The 22,555-nt window shown below is 33.6% G+C and overlaps 1 protein-coding gene across 3 annotated transcripts in view; it reads right to left on the bottom strand.

Annotated features, from left to right (window-relative positions):
* Positions 1–3,022: 3,022 nt before the first annotated feature.
* The window catches only part of pax2a (paired box 2a), a 48,447-nt gene continuing 28,914 nt past the window's right edge, over positions 3,023–22,555 (bottom strand). For 2 of the 3 annotated variants that reach the window (XM_039772462.1, XM_039772456.1), the window contains exons 6-10: positions 21,503–21,678; positions 19,497–19,617; positions 9,652–9,753; positions 7,534–7,620; positions 3,023–4,501 (exon numbers count right to left, since the gene is read on the bottom strand). In XM_039772462.1, the coding sequence (XP_039628396.1) occupies positions 4,380–4,501; positions 7,534–7,620; positions 9,652–9,753; positions 19,497–19,617; positions 21,503–21,678 (608 nt within the window). In that variant the 3' untranslated portion in view covers positions 3,023–4,379. Of the gene's footprint in view, positions 4,521–7,533; positions 7,621–9,651; positions 9,754–19,496; positions 19,618–21,502; positions 21,679–22,555 lie in introns of all 3 variants that reach the window. The other variant, XM_039772472.1, reaches the window with a different exon arrangement.

The following is a 22,555-nucleotide window of genomic DNA, read 5'->3' as shown; positions in this document are numbered from 1 at the left end:
GAAATGTCTTTTAAATGGCTTCTTTATGGTATTTAAAACCAAATGACATGCATTGCATAGCATTATTTTGCTCCCTCTTTGAAATAACAAGTACGTACTGTTTTTCCAAATGACACGTTGTATATTTAAGCACTATGGACTTTTACATTTTTTTTTTTTCTTTTTTGGTAATGTGATCTCCGCCCATCGACTGCACTGCAGTTCTTCACAGTTTGGTGTTCAGTACTCTGTTGCACTTTTTAAAGTCCATTTTTATGTTCTATGATTCTAATGCTGAAGTTATATATTTTACACGTGGTTTAAAATCACATGAGTGATTGTTTGATTCTTCACACAGAGACATGGTGACAATGACAACAGTAAGTTTGGAAGATAATTGACAATTACTGATAGTGGAAATCGGGTTGATGTGTCTCTTCTGCTAAACTGGCAAATTTAAATTTGAATCCTAACCCAGGGCTGTCTTAACATATGGGCACAATGGGTACTGGCCAGGAACCCCAGGAGCATGGGGGCCCATGATGTTTATTATGCCTATATATGTTTCAGGTTTGTTATCAAGACAGTTGCCCAGGCACACTACTTTGCCCAGAGGTCTATGATGCTGTTAAGAAGGCCCTGTGTAAACCTGAAACACAAAATGAAGCAAAAAACAAAGTGCAGATGTACCTGCTTTCCTCTATAAGGACCTGTTTTTTAAATCACACTTTTAACACTACATGGCTATTCAATAATCCTTTGCAATTACATTTTGAGTTCTACAGTACCTTGACAATGTAAGAGCAAAAAAAAAACTACAACTATACTAAAACGATTGAACACCATTACAATTAAAGTGTGTGATTGACAAATAACTTGATTTTATAACAGCAAATAAACAAAAGAAATAAAATACAGTTAGGAGGAGGAGTCTTGACTGAGTTGACATACAAAAATTTATTTTTCATGTGCACAAAAAAAAATCTGAACAGAACTGCAACAATGATTGAAGCCCTGCGGCTTTTATTATTTACCATCGAAAATGCTTGTTAGATCTGTGACACAACCTTTGTATCATCTTTACAACTGGAGGTGACCTATTCCATCGTTTATTGGCCGAGCAGTCTTTCATATATTTGTTTCTCGGGTCTTAGTTTTTCAAATAAAGTACAAAAGAAATACCAAGCCACAGCATCAGAGTTCAAAAAGAAATTCAGCAGTTTGTAGTCAATTTCCAAGTGCAATATGATTGTGATGAATTTCTTCTTTCAGGGTAAGGACTATAATCCTTAGTAGAACAGTCCATCAGAGACTTTCTTCTTTTTTGCTTTATGGGTGAATGTGAAGGGATCTCATACAAACAGAGTGTTATTCCACAATTGCATATGCTGAGTTGTCAGTATAAGCTTTTATTTTTTCAGGATCTTTTTCCTTTGTCAGTGTATAATTTATTTTTCCCATTGGGTAGGCAAATGTGAAAAAGCATGCAAACTTTACCACAATAAGTTATGTTGGATGTGGTCACAATAACATCAAATGATCACAAAAACGTTTTGCCTTTACCGAAATGCAGTCAAGAAATATCTGGGCTTTCTTTGCACCTCAGTTAATACCTGGCTTTAATATACATTAAATGTAGAATGAGAATCATACTTTGACAAGAACCGTTGGAGTCAGGAAATACAGGAGGATTTTTTTTTCTTGCATTATTTAGTTTCTTATTTCCAAACACACTTGTCCAATTATTTTCTTTTCCTTTAATAATTTAAAAATAAACGTAATGGCCTGGTCCATCCAATGTCCAGTGAAGAGCCCATCAACAACAGCAAAAAAAATAAAATAATTATTCTAAATTTTGCATAGTGATTCTTAAATAACCTAAAAAAATATAGTTGATGATGATCAAGAATACCGTACCCTGAAACCCATGAACTATTAAGTTCTCAAGTTTCAGGTTCATGCTGTGCTTTGTTTAAGCATTTTCTTATTTTGCAATAAGCACGACTAAGACATGAGACACACAACTGATATTACTTTTTAGAGGGGAAGTATCTACAGATGGGACCAGAAAATTAGCACGATACTGAAATTTTCACAAGGAAGTGATCCTATATACAGAGCAGAATTGCCTTCACATTATACACAAATCATTCTACAAAGCAGCAATTGGTTTCAAATGACATAACATTAAAAAAATTGCTGGAATTCACCTTTTTGTCACTTTTGTCTCCAGACTTTGAGTTTAAAATGTATGTGTTGTCTCTTTGTCTAAGTAGAAATACACCCACAACATTCTTTGTTAGTGTTGATGAGTTGGATGCTTCTTTAATACTGCTTTTAAAAATGCATACACACGTACTGTAAATCAAAATAGCAACAAGAACCAATTCTTTGGCATATGTGGTAAGAAGTACATTCACAAACAGTTTTCGCAGAAGTAGTACGAGAGGACAGTTATTTCATAGTGGAGCATATAAAGAATGTATGTCTCATTTCCTTCTTGACTGCATTCCCTTGATAAATAATGAAAATCTGTTTTAATGTAGAACTCATGCACTCACACACACAATCACACTCACACATTATATATATATAAATTATATGAAGAATGAAACACATTTCGTTCATATATATACATTTATATATATGTGTATGTGTGTTCATATAGGCATACATACAGTACATACATACAGAAACAGCAGTAAAAACCTCTGGATGATGTTCTTTGTAGATGGATACTGTTGCTGTGGGCTAAAATTGTTCTGCAAAAGCATTTATCAGGCTTTCAATTAAATGATCTTTATAATATCCTTTTTGATTTTACCATTAGAATTGCTTCACACTATTTTTCCAAATTTCAAGTAGGCCAATGAGCCTAAAGGGCTAGCCAGTAAAAGATGCTAAAAGTATTATTTTCTTTTGCAGCATATATATTTGTATATAAGTAGAATCGACTACTAAATGTAGTTGCTTTTTTCTTCAAGTGACTTTAGTCTTTTGACTTCGAGAGAACTGTAGCCTTGGAACATTTGCCTGTTGTTTGTTTTTTTTTTTTTTTGTTGTTTTTTTAAAGGGGCTTTTAGGATTCAATGGTATGTTGCCAAATAAATGATATATGAATTTACATTCATAAGTGCAAATAACTTATTTTTTATCGTTTTGCTATTCATTAAGCTATAATGCTATGCCAAAAAATTTGAAAGTTTGACTCTGCTTAGAACCAACTGTAAGGGACAGGTTTAAAAAAAGACCAGTTTAAAAAATAATATAGATATATAAAATCTGAGCATGTATTTATAAACCACTGTAATGAAACAGATAATCAATTGTAAACTTGTTTAAGGAGGTTCTTTAAGTGCCAGCTCTCACTAATGACAAACTTTAGCTGAACACCCCTTTATCTCTCTGTAGTGATAAAGCCTGGTAATTCATACTATCCCACATTAGAACAAATATTTACCGTCAGTGAACTCAGAGTTTGTTTCCTATACCTTCAGACCTTAATATAATAGTGCAAAAATAAGTACAAATAAGGATCAGATATTGCATGGACTCTCTTGAAGATCACTTGTCTTGATTATTAAAGAAAAGAAGGAAAAGCCAAAACAAATGGATCCCTAACATTTATACAGACCTTCATGTTATCAATATTAACAATAACAGTAATAATAATAATAACAATAATAATAATAATAATAATAAAAACTTAACTTAATATTTATTCACTTATTTAATTTTTTGTTGGTAGAAGACCATGGTGTTTCATGGCTTGCTTATTTTACATTTGATTGTGTATCACAGAAAACATGTCCACCTTAACCTTCTTATGGTATCGTCAAGCAGATAGACCTATCTTTCTCTCTATATATATTTATATATATATTCTTTTTAAAAGATGTTTTTTTTTAATGCATTGACAAAAGGGAGTGGAACAAATAAGTTGCATACCACCCTCTCCAGTCTTCTTAAATGGCTGACAATTTTATAATGATCCTCTCATGAACTGTAAACAAGGAATAGCACGTGTCCAGAGATTTACGCAGAATTGCTACTTTGGAGTAAACTACTGCTTTCAGCTCTGATCCTTTCAGAAACTCCTTAGAAGACACCTCACTGAAGTCCAGGAATGTATTGATCCAAGAGGAGATAGAAGCAAGTCACTTTCTTAGCATCTGCCATTTTTTCTTCCTTTGTCTTTTATTTCTTTTAAATTAAAGTCTCAGATATTTTTTCAATTCTTTTAATTTTAAGAGATTGCAGACCAAAACTTAGAACAGGGGTGTTAATGGTTGCCAGGCTGAATGGTGTGTGAAGTCTTCTAATGTCCATCCTTCACATTGTATGCAAGAGAAGTAGGAAGCTTTGGTTGTTATCTTCCATCCCTTGGATTTTAATGTCGTTCACACTGGTACAATATGGAGGCCGTACCCATCGTCCTGTAGTTTCATTTGGTTTCTGTGGTAACTAGTGGCGGTCATAGGCAGTGGAAGCAGTGGCAGGTGCGGCGCCCCTGGATGCGGCACTATAATAATAAGGGGAACCTGAAAGTTAACACAGGAAAAGAATGTACCGGTTGAAAATACAAAAAACATGTACAAATACAATATTGTCACTTATTTCTCTACACAATACTTTCTCATTTCTGTCTCTCTTTTTTACATTCATTAGCAAGATAAACAATTTGAAAGGTGGATTCACGTTAAATAAGTATAGGAGTTTGTGAGGCAGACAAAAACAGGCAGGATTAAAAGGCTCTGCGAAATTATTACTTTTCTTACAAGCTGCTTGTTCTAATGTGCTACAGTACTCAGTTTCATTATATGAGATATTTATTTATATAGAATGTGTGCAAATTTTAGTTCTATTTTTATCAGTTTAATTAGTTTTAAAAAAATAATTGAAATGGTACACCCAGCTAAGTCAAGAAAAAAAATTAAGTTATCTATTTAAATAACCTGAACTTAGACAAATAGCAAATATTCAACGAGTTAAAGGAAATGGAAGGACGACAAAAAATGAACATGAATGGCTTCACAAGGACCCATCTTGAAAATATTTATGTTACGATATAGATCTTCTCACGATTTCCATACCTAAAGGTCTGTAGTTCTATTTGAAACTATTTGACTGACATTCTGAAACTTTCCCAAGATACGCCAATATAAAATATTCATATTTTCTTCCAAAGAAAACGCAAAGTAGAAAATAATGAAATAGTTTAAAAAAAAGTGTGTGTGAGGTGTGTTTTCCCCATAAACTCTTACAAATTTACCTGGGCTAATTAATTTGTCATTTTTAATGTAAAACATTGAAGAATGGCATCTTAAAGTCAGCGAAGTTGTTTCTAGGGAGGCATCAAGACACAGTAATTTGTGATGGTGTTTCACACCTATTAATTTATATTCTAGCTTGACTAGGATCTGTAGTAGAGTTTACATGCAATCTCATTGGTTTTGTCAGCTTTGCTTCTGCTACATCGCTTTTCTTCCCTGTTTCCAACATCATGCGTATTAAATTAATTGGCAACTGTAAACTGGCCTGGCATGAGCAAGTGTGGCATGTAATGTACTGGCACCCCATCTTGGCAAGTGCCTACCTTGAACCCAACACTTGTAGCCTCTACAACATTTTAATCAATAAGTAAGTTAAGATAATGAATTAAAAAAAGTTGCTTCTGACATTATGACTAATATTCCCTTGTAATTAACAGGATTTTAAATGAATATTTTATATTACAAATATCTGACCTGCAATATTTGTTTACTGTGTTTTTATCCGAATAGCAGCGCTCACTCAAAAAAAGTAAACTTAAGACCTGTGTAAGGATCCAGAACTTCATTCTATCAAGTATTCTTTTTATTGTAGTTAAAATGTTCCATCCTAAAATCTGTCTTCTGTACTTTTATTAATAGCATATACATGTAATGTTTAAATGTAAAAACAATTCTAAAATATTTAAACTTAAATAAGTAAAGTTTACTTATTGGATGTATTATCAGCTCTCAGATAACATCCAGATGTATGAGTTTCACTTTAATCTGCAGTGTGGGACACTGATAGTCAGACATGCATCGAGGAACCATTTGCTCCTAAGTGAAGTCAGACTCTTAACTGATTATGATTTAATGCTATTTCAGTTTGAAAGCTACTAATTTTTCTTCTAAAAGGTATTTTGATTGTAATTTCTAGCTTCAAAGATTTCTTTAAACAAACTTGCTTAAATAGAAAGGCCACTTTTTAAGTTAAATGCATCTTAGAATATAAGGCAGTCTAGAGCACAATTTCAATTTTTAGGTATCTCTAATTTTTAACATTCATTAAAATGGTTAAAAAATGTATTTTCAACAAATCTATTAATGAAACTTAAATAATAAAAAATAATTCCTGATTAAAATAAGTGTAATTGCCATAAATACAATTATATAAGGGCGGCACGGTGGCACAGTGGTAGCGCTGCTTCCTGGGTCCTCCCTGCATGGAGTTTGCATGTTCTCCCTGTGTCTGCATGGATTTCCTCCAAGTGCTCCGGTTTCCTCCCACAGTCCAAAGACATGTGGGTTAGGTGGACTGCCAATTCTAAATTGTCCCTGGTGTGTGCTTGGTGTGTGGATGTGTGTGTGTGTGTATGTGTGCCCTGTGGTGAGTTGGCGCCCTGCCCGGGATTGGTTCCTGCCTTGCGCCCTGTGTTGGCTGGGATTCACTCCAGCAGACCCCTGTGACCCTGTGTTTGGATTCAGCGGGTTGGAAAATGGATGGATGGATGGACAATTATATAAAAATGCAGCAAAACAACTGTACATATGTAAAATAAAACACTATATATAGACGCTACAAATATACTTTTTATCTGTTTATCCATTCGTTCATTTACACACCCTCATGGTCTAATTCAGTGCGGCTGAAAAACTTTTTATAATAAATAATACATTTTGTTAATAGGGCGGCACGGTGGTGCAGTGGTAGCGCTGCTGCCTCGCAGTTAGGAGACACAAGTTCACTTCCCGGGTCCTCCCTGCGTGGAGTTTGCATGTTCTCCCCGTGTCTGCATGGGTTTCTTCTGGGCGCTCCGCTTTCCTCCCACAGTCCAAAGACATGCAGGTTAGGTGGATTGGCGATTGTAAATTGGCCCTAGTGTGTGCTTGGTGTGTGGGCGTGTTTGTGTGTGTCCTGCAGTGGGTTGGCACCCTGCCCGGGATTGGTTCCTGCCTTGTGCCCTGTGTTGGCTGGGATTGGCTCCAGCAGACCCCCGTGACCCTGTGTTTGGATTCAGCGGGTTGGAAAATGGATGGATTTTGTTAATATATCTAATGAACTATTTAAATGCTGTTACATTTGGTTAGGTGTTATTATAAATGATAACTAATTTGTAACGCCCTCAAATGTAATGATCTGCAGCATGGGAAGGTTGTACTTTTTATGAATATCTCCAGTTACCAAAATATTATCAGGTCTTTTTTTAACTGTTGGGGTTACGTTTACAATTAAAACATTTAAATTTTGCTTGGCTCTTCTCTGTCCTCAAAGAAAAACTTTAAACATGTAAACAATACTCACTCAATAGTGCTGGGTTGCTAAATCGCCAAGCTTCATTGTAAGTCGTATACTGCGGATGGGTATATGGATTGCCAGAAAATTCACTTCCTAAAAAGAAAAGGTTGCATTATATGGTCAATATTCAGAATCATAGCATTGTACCTAAATTTAACAGTATTATTACCTGACATTTCCATATTGTGTAAATTATTGTACAAAGTCAGTTACCAACATTCATCAAGTCAACCATTTGAAGCAGAGGACAGTAATTACTTATGATTAAAAATGTTTCATTTTGTCTTCTTTCATTTTTTATTTTATTGCAGCAAACTTTCAGCTTCAGGAAGTAACTCAGACCATGGCAGTGAGCAATGCTGTTGGTCCAGCACGTTTCTTTCTTTTATGAGACAATAAAAGCTAGATTTTTTTTTATGAAGCTGGTGAAGAATGGCTTTAGCTTTAACAGTGTTGGGAGCTCTTCACTAAATCTTAGTTGTTGTCGACCCAATGAATGGGAAGGCTCACAGAATGTACTGCCAAAGGATAAAGAGGATTTCAGAGCTTCAGGATGCTGTATGTGACAGATGGAAATGAAAATTTGATAAAAAACATATTTGATCTACTGTGCTGAAATTTCCATTGACAGATTTACTTTTGTTGTTATTACCAAACTAAAATTACTAAACTAAATATAAACATAGCCTATAATATCATATGGACAAGTTAAAACGGACTGGTAATATAACATTTGTTGGATAAAACGTACAGTAATCTAAAAATTTAATTAGATAAAGCACTATCTCTATAAAGAATTATTTTGAAATATGCAGTAATTATACATTGTATGTTGGGTTTTATACATAGTATAAGTAGGGCTCATACATAAACACAAGAAAATTAATGAATTCGTCCTTTACCCAAAAAGAAAGCTAATTGTTTAAATATTTTGATCTCTGAATGGGCACAAACACAGCAAGAGTGAGTATTCTTGTGGCTGGCAGTGAAACTCTAGCCAGGTCCCTAGGAGAGATACTGATTTAAATATTTACAGGCCTCTCTTGCCTCTGTTTTGTGACCCTTAACTGTTTGCCGTGAACCTGAACCGCAGGTTAAGTAGAGGGGAAAGAGATACGCTCTGCAGCACTGGGGCTTGAGGACGGCTGAAAACAATGTTTATCGACGAGTTGTGAAAGTGCGCACACAAGGGGATAATGAGCTTTGGAACTGAAGTGTAACTGAGAGGAACTGTCCTATCTCCTTCCCACTGATCAGTTATCGAGCACGTTTAATTTCCTCTGACGCATCACATAGTCTTTAACTACTTTCACTTTCTAACTTCTGGTCAAGGCTGCATGCCTAGACTTGCAAATACTTTTGTTAATTAAAGTCCTAAATGCATTTTTATGACCCTAGTAAAATTTCAACATGGGGTTTGATGAAAAGATTACCTATTTAACTTTAAAGGCAAGTAATTCAAAACTTGTGTATTTTCTTCATATATGCAGTACATGTTCATACAGTATGTCTTTATCATAAAATATGATGGCTAAACTGTGCATACTATTATAAAAACTAAAATTAGATTGTATATTTGTTCAAAAACCCCACAAATAAATGTTTCAGTTAATTAAAAGTTATCTAAATGCTTAAAGAAAAGGATAATAACTTGTATTTAGCCATGTAAGACATTTTATCAGAGTCTCACTAGTAAATACTAAATACAAATAAACAGTTCTTTCATAGTTGCAAAGGAGAGAGGAAAAAATGCTTTTGGTATTATTAACGTATCTTTACTTTTCATCTTTCATACTCAGTTGTGAAACATAACAGCAGATTACTTTCATTCTTCTAATGAATGAGATTGTGATCACAATACATTTATTTTTATTGTTGTCTCATTTTGCCTCAAATAAATCTTTAAATACCGTATGACTAGTTTTATTGCATGTCTTTCAGAAAAATAACTGAGGGGGAAAATTTGTAATGGTAGCAAACTCTTCCAGCAGCAGTAAATTTCATACTGAAGGAATTGAGTGGAATTAATATAAGTAAAAGTTTATATTTCTAGTGGCTTCATTTAGAGTTTTCCATTATTAATATTAATATTATTATAATTATTATTATACAATAAAAACCTACCAGGTACCATTCCAGCAAGTGTAGACGTTGGATAGCTGCCTTGACCGGTTGGAGGAACGTGTGGAGGATACCCAGGTAGTGTGGTACTGGCCATGTCTCGACCTGAAAAAAGTCCAAATAAGCACATAAGTTAAAAAGATTCCATCCATCCATCTTTCCATCACAACCCTAAACTACATACATAAAAATGGATGAATGTATATGTTGTTCTTTTTTTTTTTTTGCGTTATAACGGGTTTAGATTTGCTTTTATAATAATAGATTTGTTCCGTGTTTTATCCACTACACCTGTTCTTTGATTTGCTTTGCATTATTTTAACAAAACATTATTTAACAAGAAACACTTCTATGACTATTAAAAACAGGTCATAAAGTGCATATTGGTTTATGCTGTAAATCAATAAATCATATAGTTTCATAATAAAAAGTATCCTGCTTTCTTCCCTGAGAAATTAAAAACAATAATTCTTTTCTGTCCTTCATCAACAATGAACTAAAACACTGTTATTCCAAAAGGAGAAGTTAACAATTACAACATGGGACGTGTAATGCAAGCCACATAATCATCTGCATGAAATTCATGTGAACATCTGCATAATAGGTTTGAAAATGTGAAATGGTGTCTTCTCTGGAAAAGATCAGATGAAGAATAAAGACACAATTGACTTTTGATTTACACATACTTGGAAATGTGACAGCTTGTAATAATCATTGCCATTTTGGGATGTTAAAGATGATAGTATTTAGAACAATATAAGAAAAGATTAACTGTTTGTGTCTTTTACTTAAGTTTTTGTGAAACAGTTAAATATATGTGTGTGTGTGTAGTATATTTGCAAAGTCAGAAAGATGTTACTTAACAACTCAAGTTAAATGGTTTTAATACTAATTAATTACAATTATATAGCGCTCTTCTAACCTAATTAATGTGCTTTACATAAACAGTAGGGAAGTCAAAGTATTTAATATATGTTTGTAAAATTAGTCTCCAAAAGAAACATGCTGAGCTACTTATATAATGCTTCCTGATGGTAGGACTGACAAAACTGTATATTAATATAGTCGAATTTGTTTTACAGTAATGTGGTGTAAATTTAATACAAAGCAAAAATATATAAAATATAAAGCACTCTCCATAGAAAAGCTTTTCAACTGCTGCCAACTTATTTATTTTCAACTTTCAGTAATATTCTAAGCACACGTACATTTAGTTAATTTTTTTTTAAAAAGTAATAATGATAAAAAATATATATAAACTCTGCTGTAACCCTGACTTTTAATAAAGTCATATTTTACTCTCTTTATGTGATACCTTTAATAAAATATTAAAGATATGTTTACAAAAATAGTATATTTGAGAAATACTTGTTCTGGTTTCTTTTAAATATATGAATTAAAGAGAAAGGACTTCAAGAAATCCTGAAGTCCTGCATGTGGGAAAAGATTTATGTCAAGCCTTTCATGTTACAAGTTTCACAAACACTTAAGCAGAATATTCAACACAGTGCAGTGTAAGCACATTCAAGTAACTAATTGGTTGTGACGGGCGACTGTCCTACCGAAGCACCCGGGTTCTCGTGCAACAGCACGTAGCTTGAGCCGAGCCAAGGTTTGTCCAGCTCCAAGCTTCAGAGGCTCCGAAAAAGATACATTGTTAGCGTGAGGGGCACAGGGGGTCAGGGGAAAATCATTTCCCAACTGAGCAGTAATGAGGAAGACAGCAGTCAAAGTTGTTCTTGTTTACATAATACAACGGTGAATATTTTAACAGGCCATTGTGGGGTGCCTAGCAACATCAAGTCCCATTTTTCTGCAACAGAAAGAGAAAAGACTAAAACGGCTGCATCAACCTCTAGACATGACTCCCCTTTATGAACGAAAAAAAGAAAAAGAAAAAAATTCAAGGTTTTTCTTTTTAGCTTAATCACTAATCATTGAATCAGTGACTGGTACTTTGATAAAGGAAGAAAACACTTTGTCTTGACACTTGAAGCTTTTAAAATCAAAGAGTAATTTATTTTAATTTCCAAGTTATAATGGACTCCCTTTAGTTAGATGCTAGGTTATGCAAAGATTTATAAAATTTCCTTGACAAGTACCATTTGAAACGAAATTACTAAGGAATTTGCATTATGCAGACAGAATGGCATATTTTAATCATTTCAGATATTAAAGTTTAAAAAGCTTTACAATTTAGATGCAAGAACATGACTATGTGGTAGCCATTTAACCATTTTAGAGCACCTTCCGGAAGAGCCACTCCATCCTCATGCCAAGCAAAGCTAACAGTGACACTTCATAAGCACATGTTTACTAAGAAAGCATATCGTATATGCTAATGAAATACAAGTCCATATAAGATATACTGTATCTTGAAACGTGTTTTGTTTTTGTATGGGCTGCAAGGAAATTGCTATTAAATGTTTATGGAGAGGAACAAGAACAGTGTGAGAACTGGGAGTCAAATGTTATTGAACGTAAAGGTATCTATGTCTGTCTGTCTATTGAATGAAAGTTAAATTTGGATATAATCCTACTTATCTGTCAATATTTTGCCCACTAATGCTGAGAATCGTGCTTTCAGTGTCAATGTACCTGCTGTTAAATGTTGGCTTGCATACTGGCTGTAGCTGGGGCCATGGTGCGTATAAGCACAGTAGGGAGGGGTAGAGGCATCTACAGACACGGCAGACTGGAAAGGCTGGAGCTCCGCTAGGCCTGAGCTTGCCAGAGAGGAAGGGGTGAAAGGAGCCAGTGATGCTTCATGTGGCTCCTGCTTTACACAGATGGTGGATGAATAGGATTCTGTCAGATGGAGAAAAACACAGACAAAAAAGACACACATACATAGAAAAAAAAAGAAAAGAAAAAGAACAAATGAGTGATGGAAATGATACTGAAATTGTCAAAAAAGAAAATGAAACATAGTGCAAGATGGCTTATGTATGAATGCAAACAGGAGACACAAACAACATGGGCTTTATAGCAGGTACTTCTGTGTTTAATTTTAACTTTTTGGTAATGGTAATAGTCTTATAAGATTTTTCCATTTTGAAATTCAAATATTGGCTGCTTACTGCAAGCTAAAAAATGCAACAAAATGGCAACTTTTTATCATTAGGCAAGTTGCATTGTACAGTATACAGTAAGTACCTCTTGTTAGTTTTTTTTTAATTTCACTGTTTTACTTCCATGATTTGTGTTAGTTTTAATATATATAATTTATCCCTTTTACTGGCATGCGTATTTTATTTTTCTGAAGGCAATTTTTTTAAATGCATACTACATAATTACTTTGTATTTCATTTTTAGTAATATTTCTTAAAGGTGCTTTAAAGCACTTTCAAATGACATTAACTTGAAATGATACTCTATAAAATTTAACAGAAACATATTCTGAAAATGTTATGGTGAGTCTTGAAATTACATGGTAATTTTAACTTTATATTTTTACTGTCAAATTATGTACAATGCTCAAGTGACTCTTATTAGTTGTATATTGCTGTTGTATATGTTTCCATGCAAATGTGACAAAGTTTGAACGTAGAAGGATGGAGATTTGCTTAGTTTGATGGACAATTCTACACTTATACTACACAGACAAGGAAAGAAAAAAAATAACGTTATACAACAGTCAGTGGTAGACATTATTTTCTTAAGACGGTTGAAAGAAGAAACTTCAATAAATTCCTGGAGCCAAACATTAAATGCGCTTGGTCAGAAAAGGAACACAATCATGGGAACAATTTGGGGGGTGCAGGTGGCTTAAGTTGAAGTACACTGGGGCTATTCCTTTCATAATGCTTTTTTTTTTCTTGGAATAACTTGTGACTGTTGGTCTTACTGTGTTTGCGTTAGCAAGTTGGAATCTGTCTTTGTAATCACCTGGAGGCATTTTATCATTTTCTCAAATGAAATGTTTGTGTAACTCTTAATCTCTGGTTAAGCAGACCTGACAATTCTGTAGGGTTATTTGGCTCAGCCCATAGATTTCCTACCTGACCATGGCTACACATATTGAAGTTCAGTCATTTTCTCAGGCTTTGTAGGGGTTAAAACTCACAGAATTCTTTTGCTAATGTGGTTTAGAATTTAACAGCAAATTGTCTTTACTTCAAGCCACACAAGAGGCCCATAACGTTGTAAGTACTTGTAGCTCATAAAATGTTTTCAGGGTCCACCAAGGTTTCATTATTAGTGAGTATGTGCAGAGGCAATCTTGTAGACAGTCTACAAAAAAATAATGGTAAATAAAAAAGTCTGGGCTGGAATATTTTAAGAGAACGCAACTACGATTCACTATGCGGAAGCAAGTGAATGTGTGTTCTGTGGACTGGTGTCTAGTCAAAGGTTACCTACTTCCAGTCCTTCCTGTCATTGTTCACTAAAACCTTGAAATGTAGTAAGTGGGTAAATGTATACATGTATGTATTATGTTTTTACGTGAATTCATAATGTATATTATTTAATTTGGATTGTTTTCAGCCTATTTTTTTGCTTATATCTAAGTATAATATAAAGTGTTATCACAATAGCCAGTAATAAAGTGTTTTTTTAAATAAGCTTCATGTTGGTCTTTACAAGAATAAATTCAATATATGAGGACAAGAAAGTACTAAAGTTCAGAAAAACTTTATTATACTAACATCTGAAATGTAAGGATGAGCCCTTCCACACTGTAATGCTTAAGAAAATAATTTCTACACAGCATGTTTAAGTGAATATACTTTTTTTCCTATCAGTTGACTTGGGCAGCTGAAATCAAAACTACATGGTATGGCTGGCTCTGAATTGTTTTTTTCTTTCCTAGAATGAATTGAAAGGATTTCAGACTTCCATGATACCCTCATTAGGCGCTTCCTAACTATTGTTGGTTTACAATCATTTGGAGTGTGGAGATTCCTCATTAAGATAAGGGCTTCTTTATAAGAGACTGTTTTAAAAAGCGACTCTCTTACTTCAAATGACGGGAAAGTAAAGAACTTTACTGGCCTCTTTCCCACACAAATCAGCTAAGTTTTTTTTCAAGCATTAATGTATTTGAATATAATAGACTTAATAAACGAGAACAAACACTGATCATTTTACATGTGGAATAAAATGAATAGAGTAAATATTTGCTCTTATTTGCATTTTACATTAAAAATAAAAATGATTAAATCTTACACTCACACATACACACACACACATATATATATATACACAGTATATACATTTATGTATATACACAGAAAAGGGTAGTATAGATCAATAAATAAATAGAGAGAAATAAAATTACTATTTATAATAGAGAAAGTAATTTTCCTGAGACAACAGTGACACAGCCATTGCTCGTTTGCTGTACAAAGAAGCATCTTATTACAGGTTGCTCACATTAGATAGATAGATAGATAGATAGATAGATAGATAGATAGATAGATAGATAGATAGATAGATAGATAGATAGATAGATAGATAGATGTTTCACTTTTAAAAATGTTGTGTGAATGCAGGCATAGGTGTGTGTGTGTGGGTGAGCTTTGTGATAAACTGTCAACCTGTTCAGGGTTGATTCCTACTTTTTACCCAATGCTGCTATAAAAAGCTCACACCACCCACAATCCTGAAATTGGATTGAGTCTGAGAACATTTTGTTTAGTTATGTTACCTGAATCAAAAGATAACATAAATGGATGAATAATTTAAATAATAATAAATTGATTAATGATTTCCCCTTGGGATTAATAAAGTATCTATCTATCTATCTATCTATCTATCTATCTATCTATCTATCTATCGATAAATGAATGAATGTGTATATGGTTCGGTACTCTTAATTGTAGTAGCTGCATCTTGGAATTTCAATGGTTAATAATTTATTCTATAAACTGCATTATAAAATGCAGTGAATGGAAAAGAGTTTACAGATCTAAAAATCTTGAAAAAAATCACAGAAATAAAAATAATTCATGTGTCTAATGTATATGTTTTTGTATTATATTGCATAAGATGATGTGTGTTGTTACTATCAAAAGAAACACTGCTCTTCTTTCATTGTGTTGTGTTTACTCAGATCCCAATAGAATTAACACTATCTGCCCCCAAATCCAGTCTGTTCCCAGTAAATGACCAGTGTTTACACAAGTGATTGCACAGAGGTTGTCTAACAGACAAGTGCAACATGAAATTCTGACCCCAGTGTTGTGTTCTAGACCAGTGAACTTTGAAACTAATAAAAATGGTGTTGCTTATTGTCCTGGGGACAAGTCACCCTGAAAAAAAGGGAAAAAAGCAGGAAAACGAAAAAGGCGAAAACTGCTGCCAACCCCTGATTACTGTGCTGGAAGATAAACACAAGCCCAGAAGGTAACTTTGCCAGTAGTAAAGCTTAGCTGTAAAGAACACTGCTTCTGATTTTCCCCCAGTATATTTTTATTCAGCACATACTTGTTTTCTATATGACCTTCAACACATAGCTCTATCGTTACAGAAGAGTAATTAGGGAACAATTCTGAAGGTAGGTAAAATATTACATTGTGCTTCTAACACATGACAGGGACTCTTTTATATTCACAAAACAAGTTCTTTGACCTCCATTTCTATATTGAGCTTGTGGCAATTTATCATTAGCCAAAAACTCTCACACCCTAATTAATTACAACTAAGTAAAGAATGTTTGGGGAGCCAAAATGGTTTAATTCCCTATACATTTACTGAAAGTCATTCATTATCAAATCGGTGTTCAAAGGTTAGTGTGCCATTTTCAAGACGAAATAAGCAGTTATTTTTGTGCAATTATTTGGTGTACCAACAGACAGGTAGTTTATCTTAACAAACCACTTAAATTAGCAAAATTGGTGCCAAGCACACCTTTATTTACCATCAAGCAAAAAGCCACATTCATAACATGCATGAATGCAAAATAATGGAAACATACCTTTACTTTTAAAATTGTTTCATTAAAAAAAACTGTGGAAAAGATTTTCTTTGATCTCAAGTATAAGTTAGGTTTAAACTTAGGTTGGAGAACAGCATTAGGGTTTGCTTAAGATGTCTAAGAGAGTATCTATCTATCTATCTATCTATCTATCTATCTATCTATCTATCTATCTATCTATCTATCTATCTATCTATCTATCTATCTATCTATCTATCTATCTATCTAGCCTGTATAATACATACAATACATGTATACGGTGATTTTAGTAATCGGTGGTTCATTAATGAATTGGTTTGCATATAGTGATTCCCCAAAAGACAAACGTTTTAAACTTTTAAAAGCACTTGAAAATAAATAGGAAAGTTGCAAGGAATCTATCTATCTATCTATGTGATTTCACAATCATTATAACAAAAGAAAAAAAGTTTTTTTTTAGATTTTTTTCCTCTTTCATTAAAAATGCTATTATATCACATTTTAAACTATTCTCTACAAACAAGCTTTCTTTTATTTATTTTTTCTTTTTCATTTGAGTAACATAAAGTTGAGTCAGCCTCCTGTGGAATTGTCTCAGGTTCTCAATATGGGAACAAGCAAAATCCATTGAGACAGTGCCATCCCACTGGCACTAGGAAGCTTCAAATTAATAGGCACAGCAGGCAACATGCTTCAAGAATTTTCACTTCTCACCCTTCTCTATCTTTAGAATGGCACTTTCACAACCTTTGTATTGGAGTCTGTGTGAAAAGGCATCTGATATTTTAAATAAAGTGCCATTTAACTATATATAGACACACGTATGTTCTTTGTGTGTGAAACAAGTTAAAGGTATCCATGTGTGTGTAAAACAAATTGCAAAACATTTACATTATTACATTATTTAAATGATTAATTAGGATCAGGAACCCAGAGATTTTACAAGTTCATCATGTCTGCCCCACTATGCAAATATTGGAGACTTAACACACAATCCGTATAAAAGAATTCAAACCCTAAAAGTGTTCTTGTTTATCTTCTGATTCTGGGCAACTGCAATTTTAGGCTAACATTAGTAAATCTCACAATGGTTCTCACAATCTGTCAAACAGTTCAATTATTTATATAGAATGAAATAGTAAGTTCTCAGTTGTGCAGGATTCAATATAAATTAAATAAACAAACAATGTCAAATTTACTTCCTCTTTTTCTTATGGCTTTATTTAACTTGAAATGAGAACACAAATAATGGCTGTTTGAAAGGCAGTGGTATAATCTTTTTTAAAGAAGCAGGCAATTTTAAAACTCTTATTTTGTTGCCCACCTGCTGTAGAGCTACACATTATATGACTGGATAAACAAAGAGCTGAGGGCACTTATTTGTCGTTTACCTTTCTGCCTTGTCTTTTTTACTTTGCTTTGCAGTTCCCTTAAAATTTCAATCTCCTCCAGTAATGAACAGTTCATGAATCATTCATCTTTAATAGATTATGCAAATTTCAGGACATAAAATCAACAAGATCAATAACTGCAGGCATTTTAATTGACACAAGAAAACATTTTTAGAAGGAACATAATCTCAAGTCTCTTTTGCCTGTAAAGGCACTATTACTCCAGAATTGGATCTCACCATAAATGCACAATGAAATGTAAGGTTTTCTGTCTGAGACTTCCATTCCATTTTTGTCAGCTGCTAGTAAACCATAACGTCTTGCTACTAACCCTCCCCCCAAAACTGTACACCTGATTAAAATACATTACAGATTAAGTTATTAGTGTCAACAGTCGCCGGGGGAAAATCAACTGTAAAATTTGAAATGCTGGTGATTATGCAGCAGACACAAATATATAGCCAGCTTAGCGTTGTTTGAACAACAACTCAGTGTATTTAAAATGAAAGGGATCCCACACTTGAATAATATAGTTTATATGTTTTGTGACAAAATATTATTCTGGGTGCAAAGTCACAAAAAGCATACAGTATTGGTAGATATTCCAATAGTTAAAAGCAACTCTTGCTTTGTAAAAACAGCCCAACTTTATAGTGTTCTATTTCTACACACCGTTTCCCAAAAAACAAATAAAATAACTAAATAAAAATATTTGATTAAAAAGAAGTGGTATCCTTATATTGTGAGCAGTTCTGTTTGTGCATACCATGATTGTGTTTAAACAGCTTCTGTAGTCTGATAGACTGACTGAGATTATAAAATCTGATGTTTCATCTTTCAGTCCTTTTCAGGTGCAACTACAAGCATCTGACTAGATGGTCCTTTCAGCATACTGGTATAAAAGATAAAACACACAAATCTTCTTATGAAGCCTAACTTGCTGAGTGTGATCCTCCCACATATTAATACAATGGGGGAAAAAAGACTCTCTTTGTCACGTAACACTGCCTAGTATCATTTGAGGAGAGGAACTGCAATTTTCAATCATCCTGTCTTTCCCCCACGCAGAGCTCATTGGCTTTGATGGCTTCCGTATAATTATGTGAATTTTAATAAAACTCTATGATATTAATCTTGTGGTAGCGGTTGGCAATCAGTAAACTTAACCTTCTTCTAGGTAATAACAACAGCAAGTATGAAACAATATTTCAATTAGCGGTATGATCATTAAACATGTGACACAAAGGCATACTGAGAATGCTGATGACGAAGAGAAGAAAACTACCACAGAGCATATTCAGTGCACTCTTAGAGAAGGAAAAAAACAACCAAAGAATGGAGGTAAACATTTTTGTACCTCATACTAAAAACACAACCCAAATACAGTGCCATTCCCCCAATAAAAACTGCCAAAAATAATGTATTTATTTTGTTTATAAACTACTATGATTAAAATATTTCAATGAGAGACAGTTTTTAGTACAGCAGAAGCTAGTTAAATCTATGTCATATTGATTTAAATTCCGTCACACTTTATCAGAGGAGCACAGATCTCTTACCTGTCACTACTGGGTAACTTTGAGAAACGTTTGAACTTAAATCTTGGCTGCCAGCGGCGGACAAACTAGACTTTACTTCATCTAGTCCCGGATTCAGTGCTGGTAGAGAATATTCATTTGCCTGCAAAAGACACATCATAAGTGTGACTGTTGTCACTGTATTGATGGTTCTTTGCTTGTGATGTCCTTTTCAAACCACTTACAGACTAAATACAACATCATAGAAAGGTAAATCAAAAAAGCACAGGCAAGATTATTATGCCAAATGACAAAAAAGTCACTTAAAAACAAGAAACAAGTTAATAAGTTTATGTCAGATACACAAATACACTTCTGTTGGACCAAAGATACCTTTAATTTTAGAGATTATATTAAGTGTGGAAAATATATTATATCACTGTATAATATATTGTATAATATATATAGTATTATATATATATTACATATTATAAAGTTGTTATAATATAAACTTTATTACATATATATATAATATTGTATAAAATATAATATATATCATTATATATATATAACATATTATAAAGATGTTATAATATAAATAATATATATATATATATTTCTGAAGTCTTTACAACATCTGAGGTCATTATATTTAAATTAAAATTTGTCTCTGAATGCAGTGAAGCAAGTCCAGTTTATTTGTGCAGCCTCTGCCTGCCCTCCACAGAGCCGCTCAGTGTCCTATGGTCCCAAAGGGGATTCTGGTGACCCTATGCTTGTCTGCTTCTATCACAGATAAACTCTAATTGTCTGCTACAACTGTTCACAGGCACAAATGTGGATGTTTTACTCTATTCTTAAAAGCTTCAGATGCATAATAGGTATTTTATCATGCAGATAAATAAAAGGAAAACAAAACCAAGGGTTGAAAAGGATGGCCAAATGGCTGGCAGAAGTGTGGGAGGGATGAATCCATTGAGTTTTGCATTTTGAGAATGGGTTTTTAATGTCCTCCTTTAGAAACCAGACACAGACTAATAGGTTTGCCTTTTCAAGAGTTAAAAAAAGAAAAGATTCCATGAAAGGGAAAGTGGTCTGATTAATATTAGATTAAATTAAAACTGATTTTTCTGTACTGTTGTAGGCCTTTTTTTCCACATGCCTAGTCTTTTCCCTCTCCTTTTTTAATACCCTCTCTGCCTCTCTTTGTGATTGCAAGTCATTTCCAATTCGTTTTGCTATTGATCTTCCAGTAGAAATCAGTTTTGTAATTAGCTGCAAATTAGGCCTTCTACTAGGGGTGAGGGCTGTCCCCTGATTTATCACCAGCGTAATTCGCTGCGATTGGAGAGAAATTAAAATGAACTCAATTAGGCGACTGCTTTTGCTTTATGGGTCTTGCTTAGTGTTTCAAGGGAAAAATTAATAGTCTCTTGTTGTTTAATAGTCTAATGAAAGTAAATAAAGGTTATTCATTGTAATAAGCCCATTGCCTATAATAAAACAAAAGTTGTACATATAGTCTCTTTTTGTTGTCTCTGTTTCTTATTCTATCAAACATGACTTGAATTCATTCTATTAAGATGAATTGCTTGACTAGCTTTTGCTTCAAATAAACAGCGTGCATCTTTAAAAACTGAAAAAAAATTAATGGCTTCACTTTTTTGTTTTGTAATTATTCAACACCAAATTAAAAAAAAAAATACTTTTGTTTTATCAGTGAACTTGGACAGGATGATTGATCTATATATTTATTTACTGTATATATATATATATATATATATATATATATATATATATATATATATATATATACAGTATAGTCTGGGTATGTTCTGCATTGGTAAACATTATTAACCAAATAAAGAAATAAAGTGATTCACTACATGTTAAAATATTAAATTTTTGTACACCGAAGAAATATTGTTGTCATTCAAGAGATCAAAAATGTGTCTACTAAATAGTTAGAAACTGCAGATTTTGCATTTATTTTAGGCAGAAATATTTTGTGCATAATGAAAAAAAACACAAAGAAAAAAAGCAAATACCTGTTCTGATTTAATGTGTTCAGATGTTTGGAAGACATCTGGGTATGTAGGCCTTTCAAAAACACGATCTAAAGCTTCTAGTTGCTGCTGGGTGAAAGCATCAGCCCTTAGGTGCTTGCGTAAACTGTCAACACTACCCTGAGAGTCACTGTTTGGGCCAGAACCATCAGAACCATCTATAAAAAAAGACAAGAAAACATTGTTTTTATGTTTTTTTTTAATTTTCCCTTCACTTCTTATGCATATTTTTTCACATTTCTTTACTTTCATATTTTTCAGGTTTTATTCAAATACATTTAAGACCATAAAAGAACTAGTTTCCTCTGCAGTATCTGATGCATTACTATTAGTAGATACATACTGTATACCCATTGAAGAGATCATATGTCTTAATGAAATATGCCTGAAATTTACAAGGTTTCTATTCTCTTAGCGGGTGCATTTTCTGGAAAGTTAAGATTATCTTTATAATCTAATTTTGTTTTTATTCTAAGGCAGAGATTCATTTTAAAGGCTGGGGTTGACACGAACTGAATAGCAATTTACAGTCGATCAGAATCAGTTAGCCATTTCCTGGTAAGCAGCACAGATATTATGAGCCTTTTGCATGACCTTTAACCCTATTACCCTTGTAGCTGAAGGGACAAACCCTTCCTTTTTGCTTTGCCACAAGAATCACTTACCTTAAAGCTCTTAAAAACCCCTTCGGGCTGCAGAAGCAGTGAGTGCAACCTCACCATTCTACCGTTTATTCAGGAGAGCTTCAGCACCCTTACAAATCTGTCATTCTAAATTTGCGGCAGATTATGTTCTCTCTTCAGCGAGAGAGCAGTGATATATGATATGCAAGGCTCCTATTGATTGCCTGATCTGGTGGCAGGAGGCAGCCGAAATGAACTTGAAATGAACATCATGCCTCAACTCATTGTGCGTATAATACTCTACTTAATCCCACATTTTTCTCTGCTATGGAATTCAATTGATCAATCATGTTTCACTGATAGTACCATTTCAGGGTGTTATTGCCATTCCATTCTGCAGCTTGACCTTTTT

The sequence above is a fragment of the Polypterus senegalus genome, chromosome 1 (assembly GCF_016835505.1).
Source record: "Polypterus senegalus isolate Bchr_013 chromosome 1, ASM1683550v1, whole genome shotgun sequence".
Classification (NCBI taxonomy): domain Eukaryota; kingdom Metazoa; phylum Chordata; class Cladistia; order Polypteriformes; family Polypteridae; genus Polypterus; species Polypterus senegalus.
This window is presented reverse-complemented; position numbering and strand designations above follow the sequence as displayed.